Source organism: Hypomesus nipponensis, chromosome 6, assembly GCF_054491055.1.
Source record: "Hypomesus nipponensis isolate SF chromosome 6, ASM5449105v1, whole genome shotgun sequence".
Lineage (NCBI taxonomy): Eukaryota > Metazoa > Chordata > Actinopteri > Osmeriformes > Osmeridae > Hypomesus > Hypomesus nipponensis.
The window spans coordinates 13,687,471-13,700,077 of NC_140366.1; the positions used below are offsets into that span (position 1 = coordinate 13,687,471).

General features: G+C 43.0%; 1 protein-coding gene and 1 pseudogene across 2 annotated transcripts; both read left to right on the plus strand.

Annotated features, from left to right (window-relative positions):
• Positions 1-2,115: 2,115 nt before the first annotated feature.
• LOC146287187 (uncharacterized) lies at positions 2,116-2,736 on the plus strand (annotated as a pseudogene).
• A 2,989-nt stretch (positions 2,737-5,725) lies between these two features.
• On the plus strand, positions 5,726-12,580 carry LOC146287188 (uncharacterized). 2 transcript variants are annotated; one of them, XM_084700142.1, is made up of 12 exons: positions 5,726-6,068; positions 6,797-6,946; positions 7,929-8,426; positions 8,537-8,610; positions 9,520-10,163; positions 10,247-10,340; positions 10,434-10,509; positions 10,605-10,641; positions 10,732-10,828; positions 10,921-11,037; positions 11,129-11,188; positions 11,371-12,580. In XM_084700142.1, exons 2-12 carry the CDS (start codon positions 6,907-6,909, stop codon positions 11,458-11,460), a joined length of 1,827 nt encoding a protein of 608 aa, XP_084556268.1. In that variant the 5' UTR covers positions 5,726-6,068; positions 6,797-6,906; the 3' UTR covers positions 11,461-12,580. The 2 variants fall into 2 exon arrangements, with proteins under 2 accessions (XP_084556268.1, XP_084556269.1); XM_084700143.1 differs by having other exon boundaries at positions 5,726-6,016.
• The last annotated feature ends 27 nt before the right edge of the window (positions 12,581-12,607 follow it).

The following is a 12,607-nucleotide window of genomic DNA, read 5'->3' on the forward strand; positions in this document are numbered from 1 at the left end:
GCAGCACTTGATCTGCTTGTTGGCAGAGCCGGCTCTGGCTGTGTAGTGCTTTCAGCTGAGGTATGTTTCCTACTTGAGCAGACAGTGCAAGCAGCCTACAGCAGGGTTGGAAACTATCTGCTCCTCCACTTACTGCTCAGCTATTCTCAGATCATTGCTACGGAATTGCTGCTTTCTGTTTGATGGATGTGACATTCTTTCTTTCATCATGTTGATTTAGTCAGCACTCCGACATCTTACCTGAGTTATTGTCAAGGAAAATACAGCAGTGTGTCTGAAGTAGCCATGGCAACACCTGTGACAGATACAGCAATTTGGATGGAAATAGTACAATGAAGTTGAGTCACTAGACATAAACACAGAACAGCTTAATGTATCATGTAACATGTATAAGACAAGGAGAAATGACAGCATAAGCTCTATACTTACTAAATTCATAAAACTGGCACTGAAATTAGACATTTAAGATGTAGACCCCATATAGATTAGCATAGTACCCAATTGGTGAACTAGATATCCAACATTTTGAAGAGCATTATGTCTAAAGATAGAGCTCATACTGATCTTTTGTACATCTGCTCAGTCTAACATCAATCACACATGCATGACCTTGACTAGTTCAAAGGTTATACAGAGTGGCCACAAGTAGGCCTACATATGAACGCATAGCCTTCAGTGCATTAATTTCCTAGACGTTGACTTCAACACAGCTCTTCTCCAAACCCCATTACATTAAACACATAGTTACGGTTTTGCAGAACAAGGGTTAACATATTTTTTCCACAAACTGCACTAAAACATTTTATTTTCCTCTGATAAACTTTATTTAGACATTAAACTGTTTACAGTTGTTGATGTTAATCTTGATAATGAGCAAGTTCACTCAAGGGTTGATTGAACTTTATGAAAAATCAGGCAGCTATTTAAGAATTAATTCTAGTCTCAAGAATGTTGATAATAGGCTATAGGTAAGCATGTCCTGTGAATATTTAAACAGGTCTAGATGGTTCCAGCCTACAAAAGCCATCACAGTGTAACTCCCGTCAAGTCTACAATGACGCAAACAAATATGTCTTTACAAACGTCAAGCCCACATCCTGTAATATTCGTGTCATCTGTCAAGATATCTTTCTACCAATGGTCTTTTAACCCTTGTGTGGTGTTCGGGTCTGTGGGACCCGTTTTCAGTTTTTATCAAAAGAAAAATGATATGATTAATTATTTTTTCAAACTGAGACTCATTGGCCTTGGCTCATTTTCTGTGAAGAACATATATCAGAACACATTTTCAATGACCACACACTGTACACCCCCCCTACACATTTATATTACATACGGGATGTTCGGGTCCACTGGACCCAGGGCTGATAAGAGTGTGGAAATTGTGTACATTCACTCTGTCCTCCTCCTTTCTGGGCCTGTTGTTAGAGTGTGTGTGTGTGTGTGTGTGTGTGTGTGTGTGTGTGTGTGTGTGTGTGTGTGTGTGTGTGTGTGTGTGTGTGTGTGTGTGTGTGTGTGTGTGAAAGAGAAAGAGAGAGTTTTGTAGTTCTGCCCCTGCCGTTCCCGCACAATGTTGCAAAATTGTTGACAGATTCAAGCACCGACACCTGTCTGCTCTCACATTTTACTGTCTTGCGGGAACCAATCTTTATTTCCTCATACTCTATCCCATCTGCAAATTGGGGGTGGGATAATATAAATATAGCTTTGCCAGTGTGATTAGTTATCACAACTGATCAAGATGGCCAAAAGATTCTCTGCTCAGAGGGCCATGCAATTGATTTTGGAAGAGAGAGAAGCTTTTGATGATGATGTAGAGTAATTTCTGCAAATTCAGAGTCGGACAGTGACTTTGAAGAAGAGGATGAGATTGAGCATAAGCTAGTTCCAAAACGAAGACGAGCCCCAGGACCAACCGGTCATTAGTCAGCTCAAGGACCACCCCATCAGCAGCCAGCCCCACGACCAGAACAAGCCCGTTAGATAGCAAGTGAAGAAATATGGATGTCAAAATATGATGAAATTGAATGGCCTTCTAGCCCATGAAATGAGCCACACCGCATGGCTGCCAATGTGATAAGGATGCATCCAGGGCTAACACATGAGTAACAACACATGGTGCCTACTCATGTGCAGGACATCAAGTCTTCTTTTGAGCTTTTCATCCTAGATTCCATCCAGAAAATGATTCTGGATTGCACTCATTTAGAAAGAGGGCATGTTTTTGGAGAAAGGTAGAAAGAGATGGACCAACCCCATTGACATGTGTACTTTGGGGTTCTTATCCTTGCTGGACTTTTCAGGTCCAAATGGGAATCCACTGAATCCCTGTGGGATGCAGAAACTGGCAGATAACTTTTCCGTGCAACAACGTCTCAGGAAAACTTCCACATAATTTCCAGGATTATCCGATTTGATAACCGAAACGACAGACCAGCTCAATGGCAGAGAGACAAGCTAGCTGCCATCAAGACAGTGTGAGACAAGTGGGTCACTGCCTCCCCCTGTTTTACGACCCTGGGCCTAATGTCACAATTGATGTGTAGCTGATGCCATATAGGGGCCGCTGCCCCTTTAGGCAGTATATCTAAACCTGCAAATTATGGTATAAAGATCTCTGCTACCTGTGATGCCACTTCCTCATATGCTTGAAACTTACAAGTCTACACAGGGAAGCCTGATGGAGGAAAAAATCAAGGAATGAGAGTTCGGCTTGTGTTGTGTAAACTGACCTGAATGGGTTACATTTCTAAGGAAATTCAAATTGCCTAAATACAAATCTATAGTTATGAAAAACCTCCTTCATTTGTAGATTTGTTGACTGTTTTTCCATTCTGAATTTGATTATAACTGATTTCTTTCTTTTTTTACATGTTACAAAAAAAAACGAATAGCACTTTAATTCATTCATGTAATCTAACAAAAGTAAAGGGCAATTATTAACAATATATGCTGTTTATATTGCTTATAATTGGGATGAAGTAAACATCTGTTGAGTATTTTAACTTAAAATATTTGATTGTGAGGAATTAAAACCCCCAAAATGCAGCGGGTCCACCAGACCCACGAACACTGGCTGAGTTACTAAAATGTGAACACCGCACAAGGGTTCAGTAAACACGAATCTAGGCAGTTAGCAAAGTAACGCAATGCTCGATGTGTAGCCTATAATGAAAACAAATACTGAAACATAATACTTCACTTTAAAGGAGACATGCAATGCTGTTTTTGAATGCTTTTATATAGGCCTTAGTGGTCCCTAATACTGTATCTGAAGTCTCTTTCCCAAAATTCAGCCATGGTGCAGAATTATAGCCACTACGAGTAGTCCCACAATTTGCTTTCCTCAGAACGCGCTGTTTTGGTGTCTGTAGCTTTAAATGCTAATGAGGAGCATGCGCCATTACAACAACAACAGAACGGCTATCCAAATAACAGTTAATACAACACTGGTATTACAGTGTGTATTCACACACATGTTTTCTGGACTTTAAATCGCTAATTAATCGTTAACAGGGCTGTTAGCTGCTAGCTGCAGAGCTGATGTTACAGCCACATTCAAAGGGTATCAAGCTAGGTAAACATATACAGTAAAGCAACACAATTATGTAGCCTTAGTTGACTTACTTATCCGAGGTTTGTAGCTGGACCCAAGAGAGTTGGTACTGATCCAGTCTTCAATTACAGACGGCCAGCAAAGCCAGCTTTGTATTGTCCCAAGTTGTGGAAACAGTTGTCGCTGAAATGTTTGGCGCAGACATGCAAAACTTTGGGAAGTTGTGTCGGGGCATTTCCAGAGAAAATAAAATTGAGATAGTGGTTGTGCAGAGGCTCGGATGAAGGAACTAAAAAAAGATTTGCTTGCATTTGTACATCCAAGCACTGAGCAACTTTTATGCATCGTTTGTTTGCTTGCCATGATGTCTCTCCAGGAAAAACTGATATCGCACTTGCCCTTGCACGGTGGTAGCTCAGTTTTTCATGGGCGGGCCAGATGATCTGGGCGGGCAAAGCAGAGAGAGGGGAGGTAACCTTCCCCCTATCTACGTCACTAGGGGGAGATTTTCAAACAGAGCAATTGAGCCTTCATTTTGTCAAAGGCGGAAAAGAACACGTAGGGCTTGGCTTACACTTATCGAAAATTCTAGCCACTGGGGGACCAAAGGCAGGCTAAGGGAACTCATATTAATGTTAAATAACCTAATAAAACGAAGTTTTCATGTCATGTCTCCTTTAACAATGTGTTAAGAGCATCTTAAAGTTATGACCATCAAGCATGATATAATAGGTTACCTTTTTCAGTGAAGACATTCTATCCTCTCTTCATAGCCCTAAATGAGAAGGTCATCCTTGACATCAAATTGTGTCGCGGTGTCAACACAGAAACGGTCAATGTGCCAGTCACATCCATGTGAATGGAATGACGCCTTTCACTGTTATTGCCTGTCCAGGAAAGTCGCTGCTGCGTACGGTTGTGGTTTTATGAGGCAATAGACAACCTGACGGGCTTTATGTTCAAGCAAGAGATGTCTCTAGACGATCTCGTCTTAGATAAATGTGTGTATTGTAGCCAACATCCAAGCGCAGTCTTCTGCACGCCCTCTCAAAGGCTTTCTGTCCATACGCCTTTTTTGCGTAAGACAAGGTGTGAAATATGGACAGACGCCATTATTCATGAGGTATTATAAGCGAGTTGCAGTAGTAGGCCTACAATTTGGAGAGGACAAGTGCTTGGACTAGCAGCTGGGTGGAATGCTCAGACAGGTCTTCTGATCTTCCGGATGTTGTAGACTAGAGGGTGAACCTATCGACCGGGAGACCGCAGCAATGTGGGCTTTATGGGAGAGCTCGTCATCCATTGTCACTCCGAGGTTCCTGGCAGAGGGATGAGATTTCTAAAGATTTCTAAATAGTCTTTTCGCCAAACGATTGCCTTGAAATGCACCCCACTTGTGATTTATATTCTGTATATCCCAGCATCAAAAAGAAAAAAGTTTCTAAAGGTTGAACAAAAAAAAAGAACAAAAGTTATGAAAGGTAGAACAGAGAGAGCGAGAGAGAGACAGAGAGGGAGAGAGAGCGGGAGAGAGAGCGCGTGAGAGCGAGTGAGAGAGATCAATACAGATTACAGATTACAACTAAAGTTACTAGCCTGGCTTGAATATGTAAAGAGTACAAAATACAGATGTACAAGATATAAGGAGGGAAAATAAAAAGTTGGCAGAAAAATGTACAGTGACGTAAAGTAGGCCTACTGATACCAGAATATACGCATGTGATCCAGCATTGCGCTGAAAATTGCAGATTAAACGTGGTGCAGATTCAAACTTCACAAAGCAAATACTAATTACAGGAACGTTGTTAATACACATTTACCACCTTTCATCATGCCATGCCTCTTTCCAACCGTAGTGATATAAAACAAAATACAATAATAAATATTAGGCCTACATAATGTTTAATATTGCCAGTTATTTTTCTGTCCACAATAAAAACATCTTTACATTTACATTTGTCATTTATTTTACCCAAGTTCTTCAAAAACGTTATCTCAATGTTCTTGCCATGTATATGCTTTTTGTATCTATGCTAAAACTTAGAGAGTTTAATATGTAAATGTAGACCTGCTCAGTTAGCCTATAGGAAATGTCCGTATCGCCCACCTGAATACAAATTGCATGTACTCTAGTATTTCTCCTTCTAAAACAAATTTGAGTTGGAGTCGAGTGCATTAATCCTTAACGTCTCAAATTATAATAAAACCTGGTCGTGAACGTGATTTTTTTTCTTCTCTTGAGGCTGTCAGTTTGCCGCATTGGGATGCAATCCGCGCAGAAGTGAGTTCGGCGCGGGACTGAATAAATTCTCCCCTTTCTCCATTCAATAATTTTCACTTATCTGCACAGTATCTACAGAACACGTAGCTACTAAATCATCTACCCCGATCTGCATGGATGTATATGCCTGGATGTTAGGAAAGCTGTAGCAAGACCGAACGCGGTGCTAGGAGGCGGAGGTGAGCTAAAAGGAAGGCTTTTCAAAACCTGAAGCTTTAAGGTGGTGACGCGGTAAGATACATGTTTCGTTTTAATGGCCAAAAGCTTATGCCTTCGTCTTATTTCAGAGTGTGTTTTTTTCATTTAGCTCAAATGTTTGTTTGCCGTTTGCTGTCTGGTCATTGACACGTGTATTCAGCAGGTGTAGCATTAGGCAAATACGACCCATATCGCAGACACCTTAAACATTAATAGTAAGTTAGTATGTAAGTATTTAATGCAATATGTTGTATGTATCTAGTATCCTATGTACTATCTTACATTTAATCTTGAGGACGGATATGGCTGTGGTATGACTCACTCATTTTACTTCACTACATAATTATTGGTATCATCTATTTAATATGCAGCATTCCTACACTAAAATACAATTCCACACACTGATATACCTCTTCCTGAGATGTAGCCTAGATGGCCTTAGGCCAGTCAAGATAATGATACTCGGAACCAGCTATCAGTCCCACAGATAATATCCTGGCCTTTGCTTTGGTTCTTACAGGCAATGATGAGGTGCAGCTCATTGATGGTGGTGTTTGCATTCAGAATTGTCAGTAGTGATACCCAGCACAATTTTTATTTGATTTAGTCTCTCCTAATATAGTTTTTTTGTAAAGTGTTGTCATTGTACAAAGTCTTAATAGGCAGATAAGGCAGAAGGTCTTTTCCACTGGAGTGAGGTTTGGCCACTGTGAGACAAATAATAATGAAATATTTATGAAATGAACTTTCTCTGCTCGTAGGTGTTGGTACTGTCCAGCCTCACTGCAGTGGCTCTGAAACGGAACAGGACAAACAATTGTAAAGGACCCTGGGATACATTGCCCAGCTGCTTCTCTGCGCCTGCTATATCATGGGTAACCACGCTGGCAAGGACGGCCATGGCCACACAGGTTTCCCACCTGAGCGTGCAGACACACTATACAACTGTATCTCTTCCTCTCCTTCGTACATACGAGCCAACATGCACATGCACTTCTTGGTCTCCTTTGTGAATGCAGTCAGTATCACTTATCGTTACTAAACTAACTCTCAGACAGGAACTCTTTCCAAAGCAGCCTGCTTCTGCTTCTGTTCCAGAAAGATCGTTCTGTTCCAAATTACAATTTTTGACCACTTTTCTGCATTTGAAAAAATTCCACAGTATGTTGGTGTGTCTGTATATGTTTGCTGTTCTCAATTACTGGTTTGTCAAGTTTAGATGGAACTCATTCTAACACACACACAAACACCTGCTCCTTACATCCCTATTTAAGGAAGCCTTCTGGTTTAAGGACGAGAATAGCTCTTCTGATTTTATGCGTGTGCACATACACGCACCGCTCTAGCCACTTGCAGTACATTAGAAGCAGCTAGCTAACTGATGATTCGGCAAAAACCTACTGCTTTACTGGGGAAAACGGGAGAATCTTAAACAGATTATTCTGGGACTGTCTCACTTGGGGATACAAAGGTTACGCATGTTGATTAATTGATTGGCTGGTTTTAGACAGCAAAGTAATTCTGTGGAAAGATGTGTCTAGATTCAATGAGGGAGTTTGTCTCTCAGGATGTGGCCACTTGGGGCGGGGTGGGTGTGTGTGTGTGTGTGTGTGTGTGCGCCAATGACATTGGCAGTAGAGGCTCTGCAGCATCAATCAGGTAGGGACACTGTCTGAGAGAGGGACATTGACTGCATAGATCTGCATTCATAACATCAGCCCAAGATGGGTCCTCTCTCTCTCTCTCTCTCTCTGAACATTTTAACAGGGAAAAAATACTGATTTAGCTGAGGGCAGCATTATTCAGTCCCCTCCCCTCTTCTTCTGTGCCTTCTAATTTCTAAGCTCATGTTTCTTACTCTGTCTCTTTCTTTGTCTCTCTCTCTCCCCCCAGGTTCTCATTTAGATCTATTCCACACCCCTCCCAGCTCACCCTCTGACTCTGATCTGGCAGCCATGGCCTTATCCCAGGGACTGCGGGGGACCCAATCGCCAGGAGCGGCCAATCTAACGGCCTCATCCAGCAACACCACCATCACTGACTGGAGCCATACACTATCGGTCCCCCCGGAGTGGGCTCTTATTGGCCTGGATAGCAGCAGTTCTCCAGAGGAGACGGCGATCGAGGCGGGGAGCAGGGGGAGGGCTGTGGGCCGAACCAGCAGTCCCACTGGCCCGGCTCCACCAGGGCAGGGGGCTACCTCCCGGAGCTCTCCATCGGGGAGCTTCCCCTCGGAGCACAGCTGGCTGGAGCGGGATAGTGGGTTTGGCTGCCAGGCGGGATTGGACAGGCCTGGGGAGGAGATGGTTCTGGCTCTCCTGAATCTGTTAGAACACCACCGGGCCTCACTAGGGCTCCATCCTGGCAAGGATGCCACCACTGGAGCAATCGGTAGGAGCTTGCTGTTTAACCACAGTTTACATATGGATTAATGATGAGTCAGTGCAGCTATCTGTACTTCTTCAGTATCGTGTGTGTGCGTGTGTGTGTGTGTGTGTCAGAGCTGCTGAGACACTTGCTGGTAGAGAGAGAGGAGCTGGCTGAGGAGGTGCGCAGCATGAAGGACACGCTGAGGGTGAGTCAGAGGCAGAATCCCTCCTCTCCTCTCCTATCCCTCATTTACTGCAGCGGGGAGACCAGGAGATCCCTAAAACAGAGCAGATCTTTCCCTTGCTCACATATCTGTATTTAGTCTCAAACTATTTTGCGCCTAAGTGACATTCAATATTCTGAGCAGCTGAAAATCCGACTAATCAATACTTGCTGACCAAAGTGTGTTTGTCTGTAGCTTAAATGGGATGCTATAACTGCATTGAAGTGTTTTCAACATACCCACCTCAACATGGTGCAACTACAGTAAGCAGCTAGATGGCTTGCAGGTTGTCTGTAATCTGGATCTCCAGATAACTGTCATAAAGTGTGTAAAGCAGGTCACATTACAGGCATTCCTCACATACCTGTGTGGTTCCTTTTAAGTTAGCTGGCACAAGCTGTGAACTGTAGCAGAGTCATGATTCGTTTTCCATTAGGTCAATACAAAGTCCCTGTTTATGGGATGTTTGCTGTGGGATGTAGCTCTATTGATTTTCTGAGATACGGTGTACATTGCAGAATATTTGTCATTGACCTTGGCGTGAGTGTGAGTCAACCACTTGTTTTGGATGGCCTTTGTTTTCAGACAGTGTTTTTAGAATGGTAAACCAAATTGACCACCGAGCAAAAGTGTTGTTTCAGATCACGAAATGTGGGCTTTAGAAGACATGTGGCTATACCAGCCTACAATATATCACAACAATACAGTGCCATTACACATCATTCTCCTGAATGGAAATCTATAGATATATAAAAAGTTGCTGTTGGTTTCACATGCGCACTTTCGCCATAAATTATGTTGTAGTGGAGTGGGGGCAGCTCTTTGTCTTTACTGTTATTGTTCCTGGATTCCATGAACAACCCTCTCTCTCTCTCTCTTTCCACGAGCCAGACAGAGAGGGAAGAATGGCAGCAGTTCCAGAGCGACCTCCAGGTGGCGGTGTCTGTGGCAGACCGGCTGCGGATGGAGGCGGAGGAGGCTCTGGGCTCGCTCCGGGAGCGCCACAGGGACACGGAGGGCCAGCTGGACCAGGCCCTGAGCAGGGAGCAGGAGAGGGACCGGGACTTGGAGACCTTGCGGGCCGAGCACAGGGACGCCTGCCTCAGACTGATGGCCCTCACAGAGGAGCACCAGCAGAACCAGGCCCAGCTGGACGCACTGAGGAGCACGCTCAGGGAGAGGGAGAGGACGGAGGGGGACGGAGAGATGGGGGGAGGCCAGACGGAGAAGAGCGCCAGGAGGAAAGGGAAAGATCTGCAACTGGTTGCGATACCGGCTGGGACAGACAAAGTAAGGGAAGATTTGGATGATCAGAGAGATTCTGTAGGAGAGAACAGAGCAGAAGATCAAGGAGGGGATGGTAGGACACAGGGGTCTGTTTCTGAGGAGTACCCTAAAGGAAAAGAGAGTCAGGTGACTAGGAAAGGGGTGGCGGAAGCCTACTTGCAGAAACTGGCAGCCGTGGAGAAGAAGAAGGAGGATGGGTGTGGCCTGAGAGACCCGCGGAAGATTGTGATGATGTCAGAACGTTCTTGGTGAGATCCTCACACATGCTGCACGTGATATTGAGGCCATTATCTTAGAGGAAGCTAACCTGGCTAACCATGCTATTTCACAGGAGTCTATCTCGTCTTCCTCTTCCAATTGATCCCCCCTCCACACAAAATGGTACCCCCCAGAACCCCACCAGCACGACATTACCTTTATGCAAGGTAAAACTGATATGGTCGATTTTATATTGCAGCACTAATATTATTACTTTGGTCTTCTGGTCTCAATCATTCTATCCAATTATTTCTATACAGAAAGAAGACGCAACCAAGGAAAAGAGGATGGACCGCATTCTGAAAAGACAGGATAGCTGGTCAAGTTTCTATACAAGTGTGTTCATTTTATAAGTTAAGTGTTGTCTTTATGTTCTTTTTGATACTGGATACTGGTTGAGTACAGAAGTGTAATTTTAACTTCTGTATCAGAAAAACAGGAGGATGATCAAAACACAGATTTTGTCAGGTGAGTTGTTCTTTCTAACTTCCATATGAGACTGCTCTCTCACACACACGCACTTATCACAATCATTTATTGTTCACCACTCATCTCCAGACCTCAGGATGGTTTCAGTATGTTGCTGCGCCGACACGGAGGATCCAGGAGGAACTCTCTCCTGCGTTGGTGTCAGAGCCGAACGCAGGGTTACGAGGTGAGGAGAGTGAATACAACCTGTATAACTGACTTAGGGCTGGAACTAATGGACGGCTTTTCCCCTTTACAACCCAATGTGTCCTTGGACAGAATATTGAGATCACCAACTTCAGCAGTAGCTGGGAGGATGGGCTAGCCTTCTGCGCTGTGTATCACACCTACATGCCCACACACATTCCCTACAGCAGTCTCAACCCTGAAGAAAAGGTAAGAAACATAACAGCATCACAGCTTAAGACAAAGGACAAACACGTCCCTTTGATTGATATTAGTTTTTTTTATTTTATTCTTTGTGCAGAAGGAAAACTTGTGCCTGGCTTTCCAGACAGGAGAGAGTATAGGAATTACAGCAACACTGGTGAGACTTTTTATAACCACAGTAAACTACAACAGCTGGCATGGGGAACTGTAGTTCAGGGGCTATGAATGTCTGTTACAGAATTACGGACTGATATTCTGATCTTTATTTAATCACCCCTGCTTAAAAAGGCACAGGAGTGAGCCCGTCTTTAACCACATTTGTGTATCTGTGTTTGTCAGAAAGTGGAAGAGATGCTAAGAGCGGGTGGCCCTGACTGGCAGAGAGTACTAGGCTATGTTGAAAGTATGTATCGCCACTTTGAGATGTGAAGATTATTTTTCTACACATTCATCCCCTCAAGCTGTTTGCCCTCGACCAGGTACATTTTTGGTTACAGACGAGGGACTGAATTTGAACCACAAGAGGGAGTGCTTTAATTGTGGCTCAAAATGAACTGTGCTTCAAACTGCTTTTATTACCAGAGCCCCCTGCTGAAACTGTAGTGTAACTGCAGGATATCTATACACTTAATTCACACATGGGGAAATACACTAACCTGGTATCAGAGGGTGCTGCAGCTTAGCGCTGTTTTGAAGTTAAATACACGGTTTTCCCTGGACACTGAAAACCCATTGGACAATTTGTACCAAATATTGATCAAATTGACCGTGGATGCTGATCCACAAGGGCCAGAGTACAAGGGATAGATAATCTGCACTTGATCAACTCTACAATTAATTTACTTTGGTCACTTTTGGGGATTGATCACTATGTTTTGCACATATTGTTGCCTTTTGTATGAGCACTTTATCCACAATGTGAACTTAAATTTTAAATTAATTATTTTAATGCAATGAGACACTTCAATCCCAACCTCTGACATCTATAGCCTATGTTAGCAGTCTGACGCTCCTGTAGCAATTTGTTAAGTTCCCATATTGGTATGCATCCAAACTCAAAGCACAACAGAGGAGTGGACATCTGAAATGTCTATCAACATGTGCATAATAATGAGCCCTGAGGTTATTTAGTGGTGATTGTACATAAACAACAGGATTTCTTCAAAAACAAAAAGACTGCATACAAGGAAGCTATGTAAGATGTCATATTTTTTATTCACATATTTATATACGTTAACTGTTTTAATTGTATGCAAATTAAAGTGCCATGGGGTGTGTCAGGTGGACTTACCAGCTATAGAGTGCAGATATTTGTGTTCTGAGTTGCACCTTATGATGATGTGAGGACTGAGCCTTCTATAGTATAGGTCCTATCCTACATGATAGAATCTGGGGTTTTTGTAGTCTTGCTCTTGTCTCTAATCTCTACAATGTGTGTCTATTTATTTATGCAAGTTGAAATACACTGAAAAGTTTTACTGTGACATGCCTAATATTAATGATAATAATGTTGCCAAAGCCTTATTGCAATAATAAAATTTATGCTAAAGTGTTAGTCGTTCACTTTTTGTACTGT

What these genes read in the sequence shown, in the direction of transcription:
- LOC146287188 (XM_084700142.1), top strand. Translation starts at nt 6,907, where the DNA reads ATGGGTAACCACGCTGGCAAGGACGGCCATGGCCACACAG. An exon ending in CAAAACACAGATTTTGTCAG is followed by an intron (nt 10,642 to 10,731) that starts GTGAGTTGTTCT and finishes ACTCATCTCCAG; the next exon opens with ACCTCAGGATGGTTTCAGTA. An exon ending in TAGGAATTACAGCAACACTG is followed by an intron (nt 11,189 to 11,370) that starts GTGAGACTTTTT and finishes TGTGTTTGTCAG; the next exon opens with AAAGTGGAAGAGATGCTAAG.